The sequence below is a fragment of the Blennius ocellaris genome (genome assembly GCF_963422515.1).
Source record: "Blennius ocellaris genome assembly, chromosome: 11".
NCBI classification, from domain to species: domain Eukaryota; kingdom Metazoa; phylum Chordata; class Actinopteri; order Blenniiformes; family Blenniidae; genus Blennius; species Blennius ocellaris.
Genome location: NC_137660.1, coordinates 25,485,351 through 25,506,815, shown reverse-complemented (window position 1 = coordinate 25,506,815; position 21,465 = coordinate 25,485,351). Strand labels below are relative to the sequence as shown.

Genomic DNA, 21,465 nt, shown 5'->3' with positions numbered 1-21,465 from the left:
GCCAGGACATCATACCACCCCTTTCCATCTATCTTTAACACACACACACACACACACACACACACACACACACACACACACACACACACACACACACAAACACGTCATCTGGACTACCTCCGCACAGTGTGCATGGTCTCCCGCTGAGATTGTCCACTTTTCTTTTTACGTGCCATTATCTACTCTCCATTATGTGGCCCCGACTCGACTCTGCCCGGCGGCGTTATCCTTCCACTCACTAGGGGATAAATACTTCATGCAAAATGGAAATTGGGAAACAATAAGGAAGGATCCATGCTGAAAGATGAATTTAGTGACAAGAATTGTAAGTAGATTTGTACCGGCCCACTGTCATGCTGCCTTCTGTTTTGTTAAAAGACTTTTGATATCTGTATTGTTTCTTAGCTTCATACTGATGTGTGATTTAGAGTTTGATAGTAAGCTCCATGTCTACACTCGTATTGCTGCAGATCACTGCTCACGGTTTGGTGTGTTAACCACTGAGTAACAGCAAAGTTTAATGATGCTCTTAATTTTTTATTTAAATCTCATAGATGTTCTTGCCTAATGCAGCGCTGCAAGGAAAAGATGGAAAGTCCATGAGGTTACAGCAATATTGAGAACAAAACACAGTTATCTCTCTATACCTAAGACGTCTCTAAAAATGGAATTTCTCCCAGTGTCAGGTAAAATGATGCAATGGTCTGTCTTTTGAATTAATAACAGTTTGAAATCTTGTCCTCCCACTTGATTGTTTAGATATTAACATTTCCAGTCTTGAGAGCTTCTATTATATCTATCCTTCAGACGTCATCCCAGATAGACAATTCCCAGTTAGACCATTCCCATTTAGACTGCTTATTTTAAAATTATGGCGGGGGAAGTAAAAAAAAAAAAAAAAAAGTATGTTGTTAAGTGAATCATTTGTAACATTTCAGTGACTTAAGATTTAAAATCGCCGCAGGGTGATAAAAAAATGGAAAAAATAAAAAGCTGGTCCCGATGCCGTGATTTCAAACTAATGTGGAGCCACTTTTTCAAAGGGACTATGTGTCTTTATGTGTAAAAATACGTTCCTATTCATCCTACGTCACTGAAATGTTACTAATAATTCACTGATTATAATAAGTCGTCTGTATTATTTGAGTTCTATTTAAAAAAATGGATATGGTAACTCGCACAATGAAAGGTTAACAAGTCAGGAACTTACTGCCTCAGAGCTGAATTAAACTAAAAGTACTGAAAACTTCAGAATAAGTCTGTCGAGCGCTTTGATTCGTGGTGACGTCGGCGTATTGAATATATCCCATTTTAATCCAGAGGTTTTGTCTCGGCGCAATATTTTTCATCCATAAGATTGAATGCATAAGTTCAGAAAGCTGTACAGTTTATTGGCCTTATTGTCACGTTTACTACATCTTTAGAAACGGCTGTGGTATTCTGCTGTGTGTATTACTTCCACGTTGTGTGTTCATGGACTCGCAGCTTTGATGTTTCATACAAACAGACGTTTGGAGCAAAGTTCAGTGTTTGTGTTTGTGTGTGTGTGCATTTGATGCTTGCTTACACTGGCGAGACCATCATTGTTTTTATGAGCGTTGCCATTTTCTCTTTAATCTTTTATGTGCATATTAAACGGCCGTGTTTAAAGAGTGTCAGCCTTCCCCACAGACTGTGCCCTACATATCACAGACAGACTAATTAGAGGTTCTCTCTCCACGGAGTGGCGTATCCCTTTTATTTTCAAAACAAACACAAGTCTACATCCAGATCTTGCATGTAATTCTGGTTCATTGTCTCAGTTGCAGTTTGGGTGAGAGAGTCAGCGTGAAAATCAAGTGGTTTGACGTGCTAATGACTGTTTCTTTCATTTCCCATCTTCCTCCTGAACGCTTAAGCTGACGCTTTCTTGAATGAAGATGTATATTTGAAGCTCGTGTGCAAGACGATTTATCCAAACTTCCTCAGCTTTCTCTTGTACCTCACCTGTGTTTATTTGGTTTTTTTCTTACAGGGAGGAAAGGCAAAGCTCCATGCTATCAGACCAGGATTGCTGACGATGAGGCCTGTGTGGCTGTGAAAATCGAAAAATCCCAAGGTAGTGAACACACTTTCACATAATTCATTTCAGAGCAGATACGCAGATTAATTTTTTTTTTGTCTTGCTCTCCTCTTTGTTCACATGAATGTAGAGCTTTGTATTCATGGTTTTACCTGCAACAAATGTGATGAGAAGTCCTGCAGCGATCTGTTTGTGTATTTAGGCGGTCCATTTCTACGGCTGTTCTTGATGCTCATCTTGTAAAGTGCGGGGAAGTCACGAGTCCCGTCAAAATGCAAAGCTTTGTTATTTGTGGGTTCCCTCCTTCGATCCATAGCAGGAAGTTTCCCCCCGTTTGCGTTTAACATCAGATGAGAATTTTGAGATCTTTTTAAAAGGCCTCTGAATAAACCCGCTATTTGCACAGTGAGGACCCAGGGCCGTTCCTCTGCGGCTTTATGCTACATATGCAGTGGTGTGAAAGCTGCAGGCCTGTGTTCTATTTTTATATCACAAACTTGTGCGTGCAAGTGTGTGTGTCTCTACTTGAGTAATGGGTCGTTTTCCTCCAGCCCTGCTTGTGTTCCTTTTTTTTTCTCTTCTCTTTTCGTCTCTTTAATTATTTCTGTAAATCCTTCTATGCCTCTCCTCCATCTGGCATCCTATCTGTTTGTCTTCTCATTGTTTGTATATTTCTCTCTTCCCTCCTGTCTTATATTGTTTGTCTTCACCCCCACCCCTCCCCCAGTCCTTCCTCCACACCTCCCATCCTCTTCTTCGGCACGTTGTCCTTTCGGCTGGTGGGCCCCTCTGTTAGCGTGGGGGCAGATTGGGGTCCGGATACTAGGCTGGTTTGTGGATTAGAGGATGAGGTGAGGTTAATCTGAAGAAAGTCTGGGTAGTTGAATAGACACGGATAATCCCCTTTATCTCATGCCCAGTAGTAAGATGGTTATCTGTCACTGTCCATCTCTCACACATCCACATCCACACACACACACACACACACAATGCATCACCCAGACATCCACTTTAACTGCACTCTATAATCTCATTGAGTGATATAGGGCAACTGGATTTATGTGTGTCTGTTTGTCTTGTGCGTCACAATGAAATCAAGGCGAGAAACAGTAGCTAATATTGTGTTGTAATATGTGTACATCGTGTCTCTTATATTGCTTTTCTCTTTTTCCCCACATTCGGTACCTTACAGAAACATGAAAACTTTCATGATTGTAAAGTGGAAGGAAAGGGGTACATGGGTGTCAAAATTATTTCAAATACAAAACTTGTGTGGCGTGCAAAAGTATTTCACCTCTTTTCTCTGATCCCTCCTCAATAAACTCCAGTGCCCTCAGAAGTCACCTCATTAGTAAATAGAGTCGACCTGTGTGCAATCTGATCTCAGTATAAATCCAACTGTACTGTGAAGGCCTCGGACGTTTGTGAACAAACGGCATCACGAAGACCGAGGGACACACTACTTTTCATTAAATTTTATTAAAAACATTTTTTTTAATTCATTTCAATCATATTATTTACTTTTTCTTGGATTTCATTCTATTGAATGTTCACATAATTGAAAAGGAGCACATTGAAGATAAAGTTATAGTGGGTGCCTCTGTCTTCAACAAGGTCAGGCAGAAAGTTGCGGGGACTTTATAAGCAGGGTTAAGCTATAAAATAGTATTCCAAGCATTGAACGTCTCATGCAGCATCGTTCAACTCATCCTTCGGCCAAAGTTTTGGTCATAATTGCTGCGTCATCGTTCAGGACTTTTTAATGATGAGAGGATTACAGATGCAACTCGGCAAAGTTGAATTAAGCTAGATTTATGCACATAAACTGAAAAGCGCTTACCCTTTTGTGCGTAAGTACATGTAATTTGTTTTTAATTAAATGTTAACACACTCATATATGTATATATCTTTACTTACAAAGCTGCAGCTTTGTAAGTAAGACCATTCAAGAAATGGAATTTCTGCTGGTTCATCTAGTTTACCAAAAAAAACAAAAGACATTCTTGCCATCGCTCCTCATTCTGCTCAGCAGTGTCATAGCACACATCACTGAATGCATGTCTGTGTGTGTGTGTGCATATTCACACACACAAATAGCAGGAGCTAAAATCTGCCATATCATAAATGTCGACTATCTCTGTGGTTCAGCTCCTTCTTCTTTCTTTTTTTTTATAAACCATGTGACGTTTCAAAGTTGAATTATAATGAGGCAGAGCTGCAGAGAGCCTGCAGTATAGGGAAGGAAGTCACAGGTACCGAAGATGGAAAACCTCCAGTCGCAGTTCCATGCACTGACTTCTGAAAAAGGTACATCTCAGTCAAGAATAATCTGCTCTTGACATCGTCGTTTCAGTCTCACATCTGATTATGTCAGTTAATTTGTTTTGGATCACTGCTTTAAATATTTGCTCACTCGTTTCGCCTTCGGTAAAATAAATCAACGAGATAATAGTGTGAGGCTTCATTTTGATTTTTGCTGCCCTGATGTGAAACACTGCCGGCTGCTTCACTGTGTGTTTGTCAATCATTGATTAGACTATTGGACAGACCAGGAACAGACGCACAGGAGTGCTTTGTGTGTCCTCTGCCTTATTGACTTCTTTATAATCTCACGCAAACAACCAGTTAGAAGCACATTTCTCATATTCTCATTCACACGTACAGGCTGATATGCAGTTAATTCCCATTTTAGATGTTAGCGATCAACTCTGCCTATTTATTATTGTGATATTGTGAGTTTTATCAGTCCAGAGGAGCGTGTGTGTGTGTGTGTGTGTGTGTGTGTGTGTGTGTGTGTGTGTGTGTGTGTGTGTGTGTGTGTGTGTGTGTGTGTGTGTGTGTGTGTGTGTGTGTTATGTCAACTTGTGGAAGTGTGTGTGCGTGGTTCTCGGTTCAGCCACTTCGGTGTGGGGTGTGCGATCGAGTCGTGAGGGAGGAGTTTGTGAGTTGTACTGCGAGTTCTTCACACTGAGCTGCATCACTCACGGCAACATTCCCTGGGGAGGACTGCATGGAATTTAAAGTCACTGCTCCTCTTTGACGAACACACACACAGTCAACACACACCACGCCGAGGTTTGGCTGCAGAGACGCTTTCCTCTGAAACTGTAGGTGAGTTTTGAGATTTTCTGAGGAGAATGCTCGATTACTGGATATCTATGTATGTGATGCTTCTTTACCTCCATTAATTTTTGCATCTACTTTCTTTGACTATGGACAATCCACTACACTTCTGATCTGCTTGAGCTTTGACCAGAGATTCATGCGACAGTGTTGGAATGTTTACATTATACAGCCGTCCAAGCCTTTCACATAATGAATGTAAACAGATGTGGGTCAGTCACTGTTCTTCATTATGACCGTTTGCAGAGTGCCCCTTTTTTGATAAGGTGTTCTTCAAATGGTTGCTTCTTTCACCTTTGGCTTGCTGCTATCTCCTTCTGTCTCTTTGATTCTCATTCCTTGGGATCCGTGTGTCACACGCTTCAGGGCCTTGAGGAAAAAGCCATATCCTCAATCTGTGTCGATACTTCCAAGGTGACACACGGAAATGCACATACAAGTGTGTTTTTTTTTTTGTTTGTTTACAAGTCCTAAAACTCCAACATGGAAGTATAGGAACCTATTTTGCCGGAAGGAGATCGTCATTGAGAAGAGGAGGTCATTAAGTGCAGGCCAGATGAGCACATTGTCGTTCAACTGAAATGTTTTGAACATGTGCTTTTATTGTGTTTGACGGATAGTCTGAGTGACAATTAACCTGCTGCTACTTGTGTCCACATGCAGTGACACAAGGGTGTGTGTGCGCGCGCGTGTGTGTGTGTGTGTGTGTGTGTGTGTGTGTGTGTGTGTGTGTGTGTGTGTGTGTGTGTGTGTGTGTGTGTGTGTGTGTGTGTGTGTGTGTGTGACATGACTGACAAGATCCACCTTTAATTCAGACTGAATTATTTATTTAACGACAATTGACAATTTAACGACTTTTTTTTATATATAAAACTGGACGTAAACTGAATGCAAGAATTCCACTTCTTACAATCAACTGCTTATGATGATCAGAATGTGTAATGGCTTGCACTCTCACCTCACAATACGCCGGTCCCTGGTTCGAACCTCGCCTTGTGGATCTTTTCGTGTGGACTTTTGGATTTTCTCTCTATTGTCCTTTTTTTTTTTCACTTTTCTCCCAAAAACACATACTTGGTGACTCTATATTTCATGTTGGTGTGATGTGAATGTGTGTTTGTTTGTCCCTTTGTGCTTGTCCTGTGGCGACCAGTCCTAAGTATTCATTCACAGTCATCCCACCACCACTAACCTCGGTTGGATGAAGCGGTAATGAAAATGTATGGATGCAGTTTTAATTTTGCTATCTGGTACTTCAATTAAAGTCAAAATTCCTTCGTATCTTTCTGCAAAAGAATCACTTTTAGCAGGAGAATGGTATAAAATGTGATTGTACATGTGATAAATGTCACAATATTGAATTTACATAATGCAGTTGTTGGATGTGTCCACTGAAATGGTTGTGTGTCAGTTTCGAGGCTCTTGTTGGGATGAATCACCATTTTCTGACATTGCATTGGGGTTTTTTTTTGTTGCATTGAAGAATTTTGGTTCCTAGGCGATGCTTTCTTCCGTTGTCTTCATGAGCTGGCAGTAAACTTGTGTATCTGTCAGAGCGAGAAGGCTGTAGAATCGAGGTGGGGGCAGTGAGGTTAGTACATTTAGTGGAACCACAAAGCTGCCCACACATACTTATAAATATAAATGAACTTAACTCACAAAGCTCAGGTGAGCCACATGAACAAATTCTGAACAGAACAGGCATCAGACATCAGGGATCCAAGATTTTCCTTTGCTGGTCCTGCAGTCCTGCAGCAGAGAATGCACCTTTATGCAGCGCAGCCAATACGGCATATTTACAGACTGGCAGCCTTCGTATCTAACCTGTCGTGGGCTTTGAGTCTTTGTCGATCGGATGATTCTTTACTGTTCAAAAGATCTCGGCTCCAGATTGCGGGACTCCTTCCCCGTCACACAGAATCAAAGTGTTTCTGCCGGCGGGTGGTGGCTGGCTGCTTCTAATTTACTGCACACGGCGGATTTAATGAGAAGATGCCGGAGTGGGCGAGTTACCCAGAGCAGCAGCTCTGACCATGCATACCTGCAAAGGAAGCGGAGGTCATCCTATTTTCACCATTTATGGCTCTGACTGCATTTCTTTGTTTGAATCACATGGATCACAGATAAATGGTCTGATTTTCACAGTATTTTTTTTCATACAGCTCACGTCAGCATTACATCCAATTATCTTTATTACGTCTTTCTTAGATAAGCCAAAATGAAAATACCTGCGTAGTCTACTCAGTTTGGGCATATTGCTAAGAAATAGACACGATTTAATAGAAGTAGTTATAATAAATGCTTTATTATCGTATTTTTAAAGAAGATACTGTAGTGGCAGGTGGCAGTTTGCTGTGCCAATGTATAGAAGTTTGACTTGTGATTTCAGGGGCTGCCTTCATTTTGGGTGATATATTTATATAATTTGGTGCATGACATGCAGCAGGATGTTTTCATTTGAACACTTAATGTGGCCATAAAGGGAAGTCAAACACCAAATCAAGAGAAACTCCTTGGGCAGCCTTCATAAATGATAGTGATGGTAATTTTAAGCCCATGTTTAGAAAGTCTTCACTCCCAAACACAGCGTGGGATAGTTTCCAGCCAGACAGTTGCTTTAAGCTGTTTCCTCTAATTACGGTCAGGCTGTAAAAATAGAAACTGTGACTATATGATTCTGTGGTATTCCTTTTTTTCCCCCACTTTCTTTCTGTTTCAGGGTTTATACGATAAAGATCACTGTAGGAAAATAATGTGGGACCTCAAGCACCATTTAGGCACGTAGTAAAATAAGTTTTTGTAAACAAAATGCCTCCAAAAGCATAAATGCACAGTATAGTGTGTACATTTTTGAAGAATTCAACAAGAAATCCATTTTTGGAAGCAGAGCATCAAATTAGCAGCCACACACAGTTGCCATGCAGGGACCACAATGTAACATGCACTTAAAAAAAATTACTCATTAGGGTCCCGTAGTGCAAAAAAAAACAAGTATTTGAGGTTAACCGTTAACTCTATAAGTCGCATGTATATGATTGCCTGGTGGCCTGGCCAGGCTGTACTCTGCTATTTAGACACATTTAGCCGGAATCAACTTCAGAACGCAGTGACAAATAGGTTGCACAAAGTGCTCTGCTTAATCCTCAGGTTTACACTAACTTAAAGCTAGAACTCTGCAGACATGGTAGTGTCTTCACAAACTGAATTGCTTGTGATCTGTCGAGCTCTCTGGTTTCTCAACACGTCTCCACTAATCTTTGGGTCAGACGTTAACACATGCTTCTCTCTTTGTCATTAGATAATATCCTGCTCATAAACTTTAATTTGAGTGTCATCATGCATTGATCACCGTTTGCGAAACGTAATGCCAAAACTGACTCTCCTTCAGTTTGCATAAACAAAGGCCACAACCTTTGGCGTAGTAACTTCCCCAAGCATATTTGCCGGCTTTGTTCACTCTGTGATGTGACATTGAGCTCTTATTTGTCACACAGTGTCATAATTACACAGTTGTGAGCTTTCTGTACTCACAGTAGTATATATCGTCACCCAGATAATGAAACGTGCTAAATTTCTACAATATGTTTATCCATGCAAATTGTGCAACTAGCTGGACAAGAGGACTGTACGTCTGAATAGATCTTCATTAAGACAAGATCATACATATTTTGAATTCATAGGGTTTTTTCTTTTCTTGTGGCTTTGTAATGGCTGCTTTATAAATCATTGTTTCCGATTCAGTGTTCTACTTTAACCAGTAGTGGGTGCTATTGTTTGTTTCTTGTAGCACATGCCCACAGAGAACAATACGTTATGAACATCGACTATGGAGAGGACACAAGAGTATCCGTATGGACCAACGACAAAGTCTAATTGCTATTACAGGAGACTCTCTGCTATAAAACGTTATCAAAAAGTTATGTTATTTCATTGCTTCCTTGTCAAATGAAAATGAACTAAAATAAATACAGGGCATGTACAATTTATTTGTGACACAGCATTTAACCACATATTAATCTTTCATTGAATCATGTAATTTACCAGGTGAAATTTTACTGAAATTATAAAAAAGTATGTGACATTTTAACAATGTTCCCAAACTATATAAAAAAAAAAACTGTGATAATGGGGGACCTGGGTTCAAACCCAGGGAAGGCGTCCATTGTGAAAACTCCGCGGTGCAAGATGCAATGACTGTGGCCGCCCCTGTATAAAAGAGCAGCCACATAGACACTTCTTCTATTAGCTTGAGTGGAAGATCATTTTCAAGAAAAAGAAAAAGAAAGAAAGAAGAAGTTGGTGTGCAGGGTAATGCCTCCTCTCTATAAATAGATCAACCGGCTGCACTTTCAGACGAGAAGAGACCAAGTCTATCGAGAAATGAAGACCTCTTCTCGATAATTTATGGTACAAGGAAGGAAAGTTTCTCTTTCTCTTTATTAGCGTGACTGGGAGCCAAACCGATGAGGGCTGATCGTCAGTCTCTGTCCTGCAGGCCATCCATGACTGAAAACAGAACCAGTGGCAGGAGTTCACTTTTTTTTTTTACAGAAATCTAAACACGTCCTCTTTACTCTACAGCTATAGATGGTTCCCCCGCACACGCTGTTTATCTGTACGAGTTAGGCGAGTATTGATTTCTGCATTCGGGCCGATGCATCAGAGTCTCTTCTGTTGAATCGCACACACCTTCTTAAGTGGTCACCTCAAATGGAAACCAATGCACTGATAGCTTGTAAAATAATGAGAGTGCCTACACTGTTCTGGTAGCAAAGCCCCATATATGGACATATATGGACGCCCTACTGGGCTGCTCCTCGGAGACCCGTGTGTGTGTGTGTGTGTGTGTGTGTGTGTGTGTGTGTGTGTGTGTGTGTGTGTGTGTGTGTGTGTGTGTGTGTTTGTTCTCTGTGAGGTCAGAGAGGGGTAGATTACGCTGCTGTAAATACTGTCAGTCTGTGTTGGTATTAAATGAGTCTGTCTGCTCAGTCTGAATACAAAAGCTGTGCCATCTGTGGCTCAGCTGGTTGGAGGGAAAAAGTCTCACTGCAGAGTATCGTCAACCCGGATCATTGGCTGGATAATCAACTGAAGTGTGTGATACTCGCTAATATTTACTCTTCCGCTATTTATCGTGGTCACATTTGCAACAATGAATATTTGATAGGAATCACGTCTTGCTTTATGGGACACAAAGGAGACCGCAGTTCATGTCTGGTGTGAGTGTTTCTAGAAAGATGTGGAAACAATCGATTAGCTGCAAAAGGAGGCTCGTAAAAGAGAAAATAAAAAGGCCTTGATTTTGCAGATTTAAGTCTTTGCGGACTATTTTACATCACTGTCACTGTAAAACATTACTTAGTGCGTTTGAGTTACATTCGTTTTTGCATTGAACATTATTGTGGAACAAGTATTAAAACAAAATCCAAACGTTTTTATGTTCAATGTTTTTATGATACACATTTTTTTGTATAGCTTAGCTGTGATAACTGGTGCCCCGGTTTAAGAATAAATTGGAAATCATCTGGATATTTGATTATAAAAATGAAACATCAGCACATTTTCAGATACGGTTTTTATGATTTCTAAATCTAAAAATGTAAATTCTTTAGATTTACAGTTTGTGTGGAGTAATTTTAAGATATTGGAGAGTTTTATGTTACATTAGATTATGTGTATTTCTATGCGCATGTCTATAAGTATGAATGTAGATAGTTTTACATATACAGACTTATAAATTTTTTTCTGTTTATGTATATGTTTGCTTTTGTGTGTTTTAACTTGTTTGGAACGAATAATAATAATAAACAAAAAATAGATAAATATCTAAATATTTCAATTACATTTTAGTTTTTTGTTTTGGTGTGTGATGTGATGCAACAAAATTCATTGACGATTGAAAATTTTGTAAACTGTTTGTATTTTGGAAGAGAGCTTTTTGAAACAAGTTGCATCGACCAAAGTGGCGCACGTACTTTTGGTTTGACAGGAAAAGCTGATGTGAGAAATGTTTTTTTGAAATTACTCCCTTGCTAGATAAAAATTAAGGAACTTGTTTGTTCACTAGATATTATACAAGTAGTTGTACCATTTGGACATGTCGGTATTGTTGATGGTGATAAAAATCAATGAGTTTTTTTGGTTATTATCTACCATTTTCGTATTTTTTTACATAATCTTACATTGAATTGCATTTCATAATATATTTCACTTTTATTTTATCTAGTTTTTTTGGGGGGGGGTTTGCATTTCTTTTTTTTCTTTGTCTTTGTAGCACAGTTTACTCGTCCCTGAAGTCTTTGACCTGATGGTAATGGATGCGTTTCCTCTGTGTGTCCTCCAGCGCTAGGCAGCAGCCCGGCGCCTGCACAGAACAGCGTGCCCAGCGTGCAGGCGTGTCTGAGCCGTGCAGGTGGATTCGGCAGTGACAGGACCCGGGCGGAGGTCAATGGAAGAAGCTCCGGCAGCAGGGCCCGGCTGCCGTCGAAACCACAAGGTACATGAGAGCAAACCGGGACCGCCCGGCGGGAAGGTCAAGCAATGTGAGAGTCGTATGAGAGTATTGACACGCACAGTCTCATGCCCTTTTATGCTCTCACATTTTTGATCCCCCCCCCCAAAAAATAAATAAATAGTTTATTTTTGCATTTCTGAGTACGTTTCTGTACACTGTGTGATTGTGGTCAAGTTCACAAAACAGTTATAACAGGAATCGAGTTATGTAAGCTGGAGTGGGATCAGTGAACCCGGAGACTCGTTCCTCTTTTATTTGAGCAGAGTAAATCATTTCACACAGATAAGACAGGAGACAAAGCTCCATGGGTGTTTTGTTTTTGTTTTTTTTTTCCTCCCGTGGCTGTAAATCAAGCAGGTCATTCATTTGGGAAAACACTGATTCGTGCACATGTTTAATCGTTTCAGGAACTTTATGTTTTGCTTGCTGTTAAAACCAGCTCAGTGTCAAGCGCTTGTCAATTGGCATTGGCTTACACTGCCCCCTGCAGCTTTAGAGTAAATATTGCGCCGGCCTATTACCTAATGAGAAAAGCATCAGAGCAGGTCATCAGTATTCAAGACTGGTGCACAGACTTTTCCCATGTCTCCTTTCTAGTGCCCCCAAAGCCACTGCACCTCCAGAGCCCAGTGACAGAGGTCCAGTCTCCACTGAGCAGGTTTCGCCCGCCGTCACTCCGACACGTCATGGAGGACGGAGGTGGTGGGAAAGAAGGAGGAGGGGGAACTGTGAACCGGGAGAGAGCGAAGGAGAAACACTCCAAAGTCTCAGATCTGATCAGTCGTTTTGAGGAGAACAGGTATGCCCTCTTCCACTTCTTCACTCTCTCTCTCTCTCTCTCTCTCTCTCTCACTCTCTCTCTCTCTCTCTCTCTCGCTCCCTGGTGGTGTATGTTTTCCCTCGAAAGAATTAAAGTAAATACAAATTGGATCCTGCCAAAAAGAGAAAAAAAAAAAAGGATAATTGGAAGACTTGTCTTGGGAATTGTTCACTTTATGCAATATTCTTCATGACAAGTGGCTGTTTTGTTGATTGAAAACACCTTCTCTCAGTCTGTCGCCAGTGAAGCACTTTGCCACCGGCACAGATTGGTTCTGGTTGAATAACTCCATCTGTGTCGCCTCATTGTTTTGTAATAAACAAAAAAACAAAAAACAACCTCGGCGAGGCTGTCACAATAACAGTGACGGAAAATGTTGTCTTTCCTCACCTTTCGTACGGCAGCTATTTCAGGGATGAAAAGCAGAAGTGTCTTGATTAAAGTCTTTAGCCATCGCCCGGAGCAAGAGGAGATTAGACTTTGCCTGACACACAGGGGCGTGAGTGAGGAGGGGAGGGGGGATGAAAGGAGATTTGTGCAGGCGAGTGAAAATACAGTTCCTCATTCAGTTGTGGGACGGGACTCTGCGTTGTGAGATGAAACCCAGGAGATTGAGGTAGGATCCGTCTGAGTTACTCCTCCTACATTTATGTGACCTTGTCGTGAGGTGGGGACTTTAAAGTGGCTTCTGCGTTGTTGAATTGTCTGAAAGTTCATGTGGGAGAAAAGTCTCACTCACGACATGGAAACCAAAACATTTTGAAGTATATTTTGAGTTCCTATTGTGATAATTATAGCCTTTGCTTATTATAAATGTAATATTATGATATTTTCAGATACGATATTATTTATTTTCACAACTTTATAAGCTAAACTTGCAAACTTCCAAATGCATTCAGACAATTACTATGTCATTTTAAAGTGACAAAGCCACTAAAAGGAGAAAAAAAATACTTAGCATGCATACACACATTTTGCTCTTCATAAAATTATGCAAATTGTATCTGCCGCCTTGTCTCTGTGATTGAGCCCCTTTAAAAAAGCCATGAGAGGCACAACAATGGTGCCCTTGTCCTGCCTGCCCTCTTATACAGTCCCCCCCCCCCCCCCCCCCCCAAAAAAAAGAAATATTCAGACTGCAGCAGTGGCGAGCCAGTGAGAAAAACTGTAATCTTTGCATTCCCGGGGTCTTCTCCTTCTAGTCCCCCGAACAACAGACTGACAAATCCTAACCAGCATGCCAGAGTTTTCTCCACACCTTTTCATCACGCTCTCCAGTGTGAAATGAGGTTAATCTGAGCAAACTGGGTGCTTCTTTTTCATTCAGACTGGGCCGGGCCGTGGGGGATTATCCCTCTAGTGGCCTTGCAGCCGAGAGAAGAGAAAGCCTGTGAGAACAGAATTAGCCTACTAATATACTAATCTGGTTCACATGCTGCTCGGCTGCTTTAAAGTTGCCCAAACGGCCACATGGACACAAGTGGGAGCGTTTTACTTTAGAACAGTGCTGTGCACCGGAAAAACACTTTCTATGTTATTTATATGCAAAGAGGAACTGATGTGTCTAAACGACAGAGTGAAGTGTGTCTGTTTTTTGTTTTGTTTTTTTAAAGCAGTATATCTGGCCAGCTAATCGTGATATTATTCAGTCTTCCTGCGAGAGGCGGACACTGTATCTTTTCACGTACACAAACCTCAGGTGGCTCACAGCCCCCGGACCTGATTCATCTGTGGAGTGTTTCACCAGCTTGTTGTTGTTCCCCTATTTACACCTACTTCCTGTTTCTACCGGCGGTCGCAGTCAGTGCAACAAAGAATGTCACTGAGGCTGAAAAAAAAATTAACTTTTTTCTTTTCTTTTTTTCTAAAATCACCTGGTGTTGGTTTCTGCATCATTAAATGTTTGATTAGAGCCATCTAATCTGCTTTTGGATGAAATGTGATTGTTAGTTTGAGCTAATGTACAGTGGCTACTGTGGCTGATTTTTAGAGGTGGGGGGGGTCGGGGGGGGGGGGGTTAAGGTTGGGGGGAAACAGCTGCACTGGCTGCTGGAACAGGATTTCTGAAAGCTGAATGGTGATATTGCATGTGCATGCCTGTTCTTTTTTCTTTCCAACTTCATGCAATCTGGTTTTTCATTTTCATTCATGTACAAGTTTAAAAAAGAGAGCGAGAGAGATCTCATAACACCATATATCAAGCAGGTTCAATGCGTGTGAGTGTGGAAGTAGGGCAGCATCCACCTCTCGGGAGTGTAGTTGTACCTCCTCCACCTCCTCCTCCTCCTTCTGTCTTCCTCATTATACCGTAGCTCCTGTCCTGCTCTGCTGTGCTCACACTTCCTCTGCATTCAGCAGCCTCCGAAGACAGAAGGAAGTTTGTGCATCTCCACACATTTATTTTTAACCCTCACACTCACGTGTAAAAGCTCTCTGCTTACCGCGGATCCCCACAACTCTCCGTCAACATGCCACTACGAGCAGCTGCTAAATAGCCTTCTGTGATCTGTCTTTTTTTTTTTTAACTCGTCCTTTTTCTTCCAGCCTTTTTGTTTTTTAGGAAGCGTGGTCGTTCACTCATTGTGTGCCGTCGTCCCAGCTGACCCGCTTCCTCCTTTGCCTTTTTTCCGCTCGTTCCTCCAGCAACCCAGAGAGCAAGAGAGACGGCTCGCCGGTCAAACACATCAGCAAGGCGTCCAACGGCAGCCCGGCCCACCGAGCCTTCCAGAAGCAGGCGGAGCCCAGCAGGATTCAGGAGAACCACTCCACCTCCGCTGTGACGGCGACGCAGGATGCGCCCAAACCGGCGGCGAACGGGGTGCTAGTGCAGATGGAGAAAGAGGACGGGGAGGAGAGCAACCACGACGCGGCGAGGGTCGAAGATGTCAGGCTGGTGAATGGAGACATGGGGGGCGCGGAGCAAAGTGACGATCACTCGCCAACGCAAACGGACCGGAGTGATGCAGGACGCAACGGCGAGAACGAGGACAGCCGGACTCAGTCGGGAAGCGAACACGGGAGCGAAGGAGGCGGCGGCGGCGGCGCGGAGCCGAAGGTACGGACACGGCGTTCACTTTTTACACGTCGCATCCCGGTGTTCCCGGGACCCCGGCCTCATAGCTCAGGTGCTGCAGGACGGGGAAAGCGCTCAGCCAGAATACACACTTCATGTCATACACTTCACGCCTCTTGGAGCTTCGCTTGTTGCTCTGACTCGTCATACTCGGGCACATATTTACTTTCTCAGCTTTCAGTCTAATTAAATCATCCGAACCGCTTCTCCTCAGGGTCACGCTAACATTGTAAGTGTAGAGTTACAAGGGAAGAAGTGTGTGTGTGTGTGTGTGTGTGTGTGTGTGTGTGTGTATTGTGTTCATGTCCGTCTCAGAGGGGTTATTTTCTGTGAAGGCTGCGCAGATGTCAAACATTTGAGCAGCTGAGTTCGTGCCTCAGCCGCCTCCCGCATGGGGAAACTATGATGCCGGCTGTTGTCCACCATTTATAAATATCTCAGGTTTTAGATGAATCTCTGTCTTCTGCAGCGATGAAAACAACCACACAACCCTCAACGCTATAGGAGAGGAAAAGCCACAGGCAGTGCCAAAGATTATAGTACTTCAGTCAGTCACACCAGATGCCCCATATTTAACTCTCCATCCTGCTCGGTCAAAACAACTCTTATTTTTAGTTGTGTTGTTGCACCGAGAGGCAGAAAAGTCAAGTTCCAGGTTAACTTTGGTGATGAATGTTATTCATCTAATTGTAGACTTTGAACTGGGAACTTCATTTAAATGGATTAATTCACTCGAGATTGAGTCTGAGTGACTTTATCACAGTTATTGGATTTTTGTAATGAGCTTGTTTAGTACTTTTTGCTTGAGTTAACATCGTGTCGTTTCTCTTTATGTTGATTGCTAATTTAAGTGTGGCTTTGCATTGCGAGAATAAGGTCTTCTTTATTAACTGTGACAATAAAAAAACATTAAAATCTATCCTTAATTGTCCACTGCACTACTGCTTTAAATGCTGCTTTACAGTCATGGCTGACTGAGACACTTCATAAAACTGAGCCATCAGTGGTATTTCATCCACTGTGTGATGTAAAGATGTTTGTTGTCAGGAAACTATCAGGTGGTTTACCTCACCGCCATCCAGCAACCGTCTGCACCGCTTTAGCCAACGCACAGGTGTCAAAACGCTTTTTAAGTCAGAGGCCACATTCAGCCTAATTTCATCTTTATTGGGTCGGACCGGTGAAATAGTGCCTTAATAATGTTTAAATTTAAACTTTTTGCTGTGCGGTAGAGTATATGTGACAAAGATGTCCTTATTTTTGCAAAACCAAACAATTGCTACTCATGATGGCTACCGTCTCAACATAAAGTCAATTTTAATGAAACTCCGGTGCAAAATGTTCAAAACATTTCTAGAGCTGTTGCATCATGCACGTTTTTACAAACTTGCCCTTTGAGGCTAATGCCAGTTCGTTATCTTTCATCGCAGAGTGTCGTGTCGTGTCTGCAATTCTGAGGATATTTGTTTCAAAGGAAATAAATAAATAATGTTTTCTTTGAAATTTTTACAATTTGTTTGGTGGTTTGGCCATATTGGTATCTATTGTGTGTCAGTTTTGGCCCACAAGCCTTATGTTTTGACACCTGTCAGCAAAATTTTTCATTTCCATTTTTGTTGAATTTAACATTAATGACCTTTTTGTTCAAATTAAATTGTAAAACATCGAGATTTTTTTTCCTCTTTATAGTGAGAAAGTGTTAAGTTCAAATCCAAGATTTTTTTGTGTGATGTTTGCTTGCATGAGTGGGTGTGTGTGTGGGTTTTCTCCAACATGTTGTCTTCCCACAGTCCAAAAACAAGCATGTGAGGTGAATTGGTGTCCCTGAATTGGCTGTAATTGTTGTGTTGTTGTCTGTGTGTCTCTCTGGCCTGTGATGTAACCTGCCTTCACTAATAGTCAGCTTGGATTGGCTCCAGCGTCCTGTGACTCAAGCAGTGCCGAAAACTTGAACGGACAATCCTCTGACAATGAATTAGATCTCATCCTTGAAACAATTGTGATCTTAATTAGAAGACTACTTACTTACTTTCTAAATGTGACCAAATAAACTTAATGTTTCTGCAGAGAGGAGTGGTGCAGTGGATTCAGTGCGTCATATAAAGTGCGTTTGAGTCCAGTGGAGTTGTTATGTTCTCCCTGTGCATGCACGGCTTTTCTCCGGCACATCAAAATAAACATGTGAGCTAACCCTTGGTAATTCATAACCGTAAGTTTGCTGTTAGTGTGAGCGTGTGACACTGTGATGAACCTATCCAGGGTGTATCCTACCTCTGCCCATCGTCGGTTGGTATTGACTCCCAGCACCCTGAGCTGGATAAAGTCATATAAATGAGATAAATAGCACATAAATAACAGTGACGCTTGTGTGTTCTCCCACTTTGAATTATTTCCAAATAATCCAGATTTATGAGTTTGCGTGACCCCCGCCTTTGCCTCCAGCCAGCTGGGATCACCCCATTATAGAATAATCATAATAGAAGAGTAATAGCAGTAATAGCATGAGATCATTGATGATGTAATGTGACATAACTGTTTTGGGATAGTTGTATTCAACTCTATAGATTTAATTCTAAATGGACCAGTGTATATTTATTATATTTATGATGACCACAATGCTTGACTGTGGCTACACATAGATTTAAAAATATGCACTGCCAGTAATATGTGCTGGCATGCCAGAAAACAAAAATTGTACAATTATTAATTACACTTTTGTTCTTCACCTATTGTCTGGCTACTGTAACCGGACTCTCGGCTGAGGCCTCGTTGCAGATTTGTGTCTTTGTTTTAGGTGGTGTCGTTTCCCTTCTTCCATATTTTCATTTCCTGTTCTGATAGCCTCCGCTGACACCGCAGGCCAGACTACTGCCGGCCCAGCGCTAATGGCACACACACACACACACACACACACACACGCACGCACGCACACGCACACGCACACGCACACGCACACACACGCACACACATATGGACAACCTGATCCTGCAAGCAACGCAACCAGAACTGCAATCGACTTGAGGCGACACTGACACACCTGGAAAGTTGTCAGTGCTTTCACTGCACAGTTGACTCTCAGCTTTTGCACCGTGAATTCGGTCGCGAGCCAAACGGGAACTTGCAGAGAGGAGCTGCATTTTTCAAATGACAAACACATGAGAATGAAGTCGAACCGTAATCCCGCATCGCAAAACGATTCAAACCAGACTTCTGCATTTTCGTTTTCGGTCAGAGGCGCAGTCAGTATCTAGTGTCCCTATGAGTACATCTACGATACGTGTGATCAGAAAAAGGCAAAATTATTAAAGTTATTCATTCAACTCGAGTGCAAGAATCGTGCATGCGCAGGCACAACATGCCACTGAAGTCAAATTGGAGAGATTGAATTCAATTCAGTTTGAGGTAAAAAATGATTGCACTCAAACCTCCAACTTACGAGGTTTGAGCGTTGCCCCTCAAGTGAGTCAAAATAAAAACAGAAATAATCCCATGAATGTACCGTCTTTTTGCAGGAAACGAACGAGCAGAAGCTGTTTAAAATTGCCAGTGAGCTCCTGAACACGGAGAAGGCGTACGTAGCACGGCTGAACCTGCTGGACCAGGCAAGTGACTCATTGAAATGCTCCGGCTTTAGCTTTTTTATTTCTTTTTTTTTTAAGGTAGAAATCAAAGTAAATTTGCTGTAACCGTGCCTTTTTTTCAGGTATTTTGTGCGAAGCTGATGGAGGAGGCAAATAAAGGAACGTTTCCTGTTGAGGTGGTGAAAAACATCTTCTCCAACATCTCCTCCATCCACACGTTCCACGGCCAGTTTCTGCTGCCAGACCTGGAGAAACGCATGGGAGAATGGTGAGCTTCAGCTCGGACACAAGAGTTAATGCGCCATCAAGACTCTTGTTTTGCTCAGATGCTAAAAGCAGGCGTCTTGTTCTGGAGTCATGACTGTTCAATTCCCCCTCCGTCTCTCCTTCATCGCAGGGCATCCACACCTCGTATCGGGGACATCCTGCAGAAACTTACACCCTTCCTCAAAATGTACGCCGAGTATGTGAAGAATTTCGACAAGGCCATGGAGCTGCTCAAGCAGTGGACCGACCGCTCGCCTCAGTTCAAAGCCATAATTCAGGACATACAGGTACTTAAATTGTCTGCGAGATCAAATCCAGTCTGGATTAGGGAACTAGATCTTTTTTTACTTCTATTCAGGGTGTAATATTCAGATCCGGATGTGAGTTTTTCTCACTGATGACAGTGGGAGAGAATCTATGGGAAAACCAGGAGAATAAGAGCGATTATAAAACTGGAGCCAAAACAAGAAAAGAGGATATTCTGAGCAGAACGATCTGAAGACTAGATAACACTCTATTGCAAATCTATTGTTTCTGCAATGACATGCACAGTGTACATATTGCAAAAAGCTGGCGAAACTGCAATAAATCATGTTTTATTGGACTGTGCGAGCTCAAAAGGACCGAACTACAAAAATTAAAGAAAAGTGCACAAATTTTTTTTCAAGGTTCCACCAGTACCTGTATTTAAATGTTTTAACAATAACTGTTAAAAACAATATGTTCTTGATCTTTTCTTGTCACTTCTGGACAGAGTCAAGAGGCGTGCGGCAGTTTGACGCTCCAGCACCACATGTTGGAGCCGGTGCAGAGGGTCCCTCGATACGAGATGCTGCTGAAAGATTACCTGAAGAAGCTGCCTCCGGATGATCCGGACCGACGAGACGCAGAAAGTGAGAAAAATCGCCACCGGAGGACCACCCCACTGTGAGACGTTGCTTCTTAATTTATGTATGTTGTTTCTCCTCAGAATCATTAGAAATCATTGCCACGGCGGCTACTCATTCCAACAGCGCCATCAGGAAGTCTGTGAGTAAAGACGATTTTTACTTCCACAGAATCTCTCCAAGCTGTGTCGCGTCTGACTTTAAAAAAAAAAAAAAAAAAAAAAAATGTCTCTCAATCACGCAGGAGAATCTAAAGAAGCTGATGGAGATTTACGAGATCCTGGGGGAGGAGGTGGACATCGTGCACGCCTCTAACGAGTTCATCAAGGAGGGCCACCTCCTCAAGCTGGCGGCCAGGAACGCCTCGGCGATGGAGCGATATCTCTTCCTGGTGAGGGTCACGAAAAAACACACACCTCCCCAACTGCTGGGAAATATGCTGAGGCCGGACTTCTTCTGCACTGTTCAATTTGAAACAAGTGAATCGTTTCATGCCAGGAACGCCTCCCGTGTAACGACGCATCGGGGGCACATGAACCCTTCTCTAAATTATGAAGATTGCTGGTTGATGTGATTACGTTGTTGCTGTTTCTCATTAGCTGCGTGCAGAATGAGTCCCGGGCCGCGTCATTCGGGACCCCTTGCAGAGTTTCAGGCTGCACACCCTGAGGAAAGGAGCTCCGCTAAGAGCCTGATCCACACGAGCGCTGATCTATCAGTTTTCTCTGTTCTTTTTTTTTTTTAATCGGCCAGTTCAACAACATGCTGCTGTACTGCGTGCCCAAGTTCAGCCTGGGCGGGCCCAAGTACACGGTGAGGACACGAATCGGCATCGACGGCATGACCGTACGGGAATCGCACAATGAGGACTACCCTTTTACTTTCCAAGTGTCGGGGAAGGAGAGGACATTAGAACTCCAGGCCAGGTACTTGTTTTTTTTTTGTTTTTTGTTTTTTAAGGGGTCATATTATCCAGCTTTTCAACACGTTCACATGGTCTGGTTGGACCAAAAATGTTTATTGCCCAAAATCCAGCTTTTCCTTGATTTTCCTCCATTTGAATATTGCATAATAGGAGCTACATTTAGAATCTGCTGTGTCTGTGTGAGGTGGACTGGCTCCGCTTGGGAAGAGGAGG

The 21,465-nt window shown here is 42.3% G+C and overlaps 1 protein-coding gene across 2 annotated transcripts in view; it reads left to right on the top strand.

Moving 5' to 3' along the window:
• The window catches only part of fgd4a (FYVE, RhoGEF and PH domain containing 4a), a 49,890-nt gene that overhangs the window by 23,587 nt on the left and 4,838 nt on the right, over positions 1 to 21,465 (top strand). For both annotated transcript variants that reach the window (XM_080505588.1, XM_080505589.1), the window contains exons 2-12: positions 2,015 to 2,098; positions 11,529 to 11,681; positions 12,297 to 12,498; positions 15,163 to 15,574; positions 19,105 to 19,194; positions 19,296 to 19,441; positions 19,571 to 19,727; positions 20,195 to 20,333; positions 20,411 to 20,469; positions 20,572 to 20,718; positions 21,081 to 21,253. In XM_080505588.1, the coding sequence (XP_080361714.1) occupies positions 2,015 to 2,098; positions 11,529 to 11,681; positions 12,297 to 12,498; positions 15,163 to 15,574; positions 19,105 to 19,194; positions 19,296 to 19,441; positions 19,571 to 19,727; positions 20,195 to 20,333; positions 20,411 to 20,469; positions 20,572 to 20,718; positions 21,081 to 21,253 (1,762 nt within the window). The remainder of the gene's footprint in view (positions 1 to 2,014; positions 2,099 to 11,528; positions 11,682 to 12,296; positions 12,499 to 15,162; positions 15,575 to 19,104; positions 19,195 to 19,295; positions 19,442 to 19,570; positions 19,728 to 20,194; positions 20,334 to 20,410; positions 20,470 to 20,571; positions 20,719 to 21,080; positions 21,254 to 21,465) is intronic.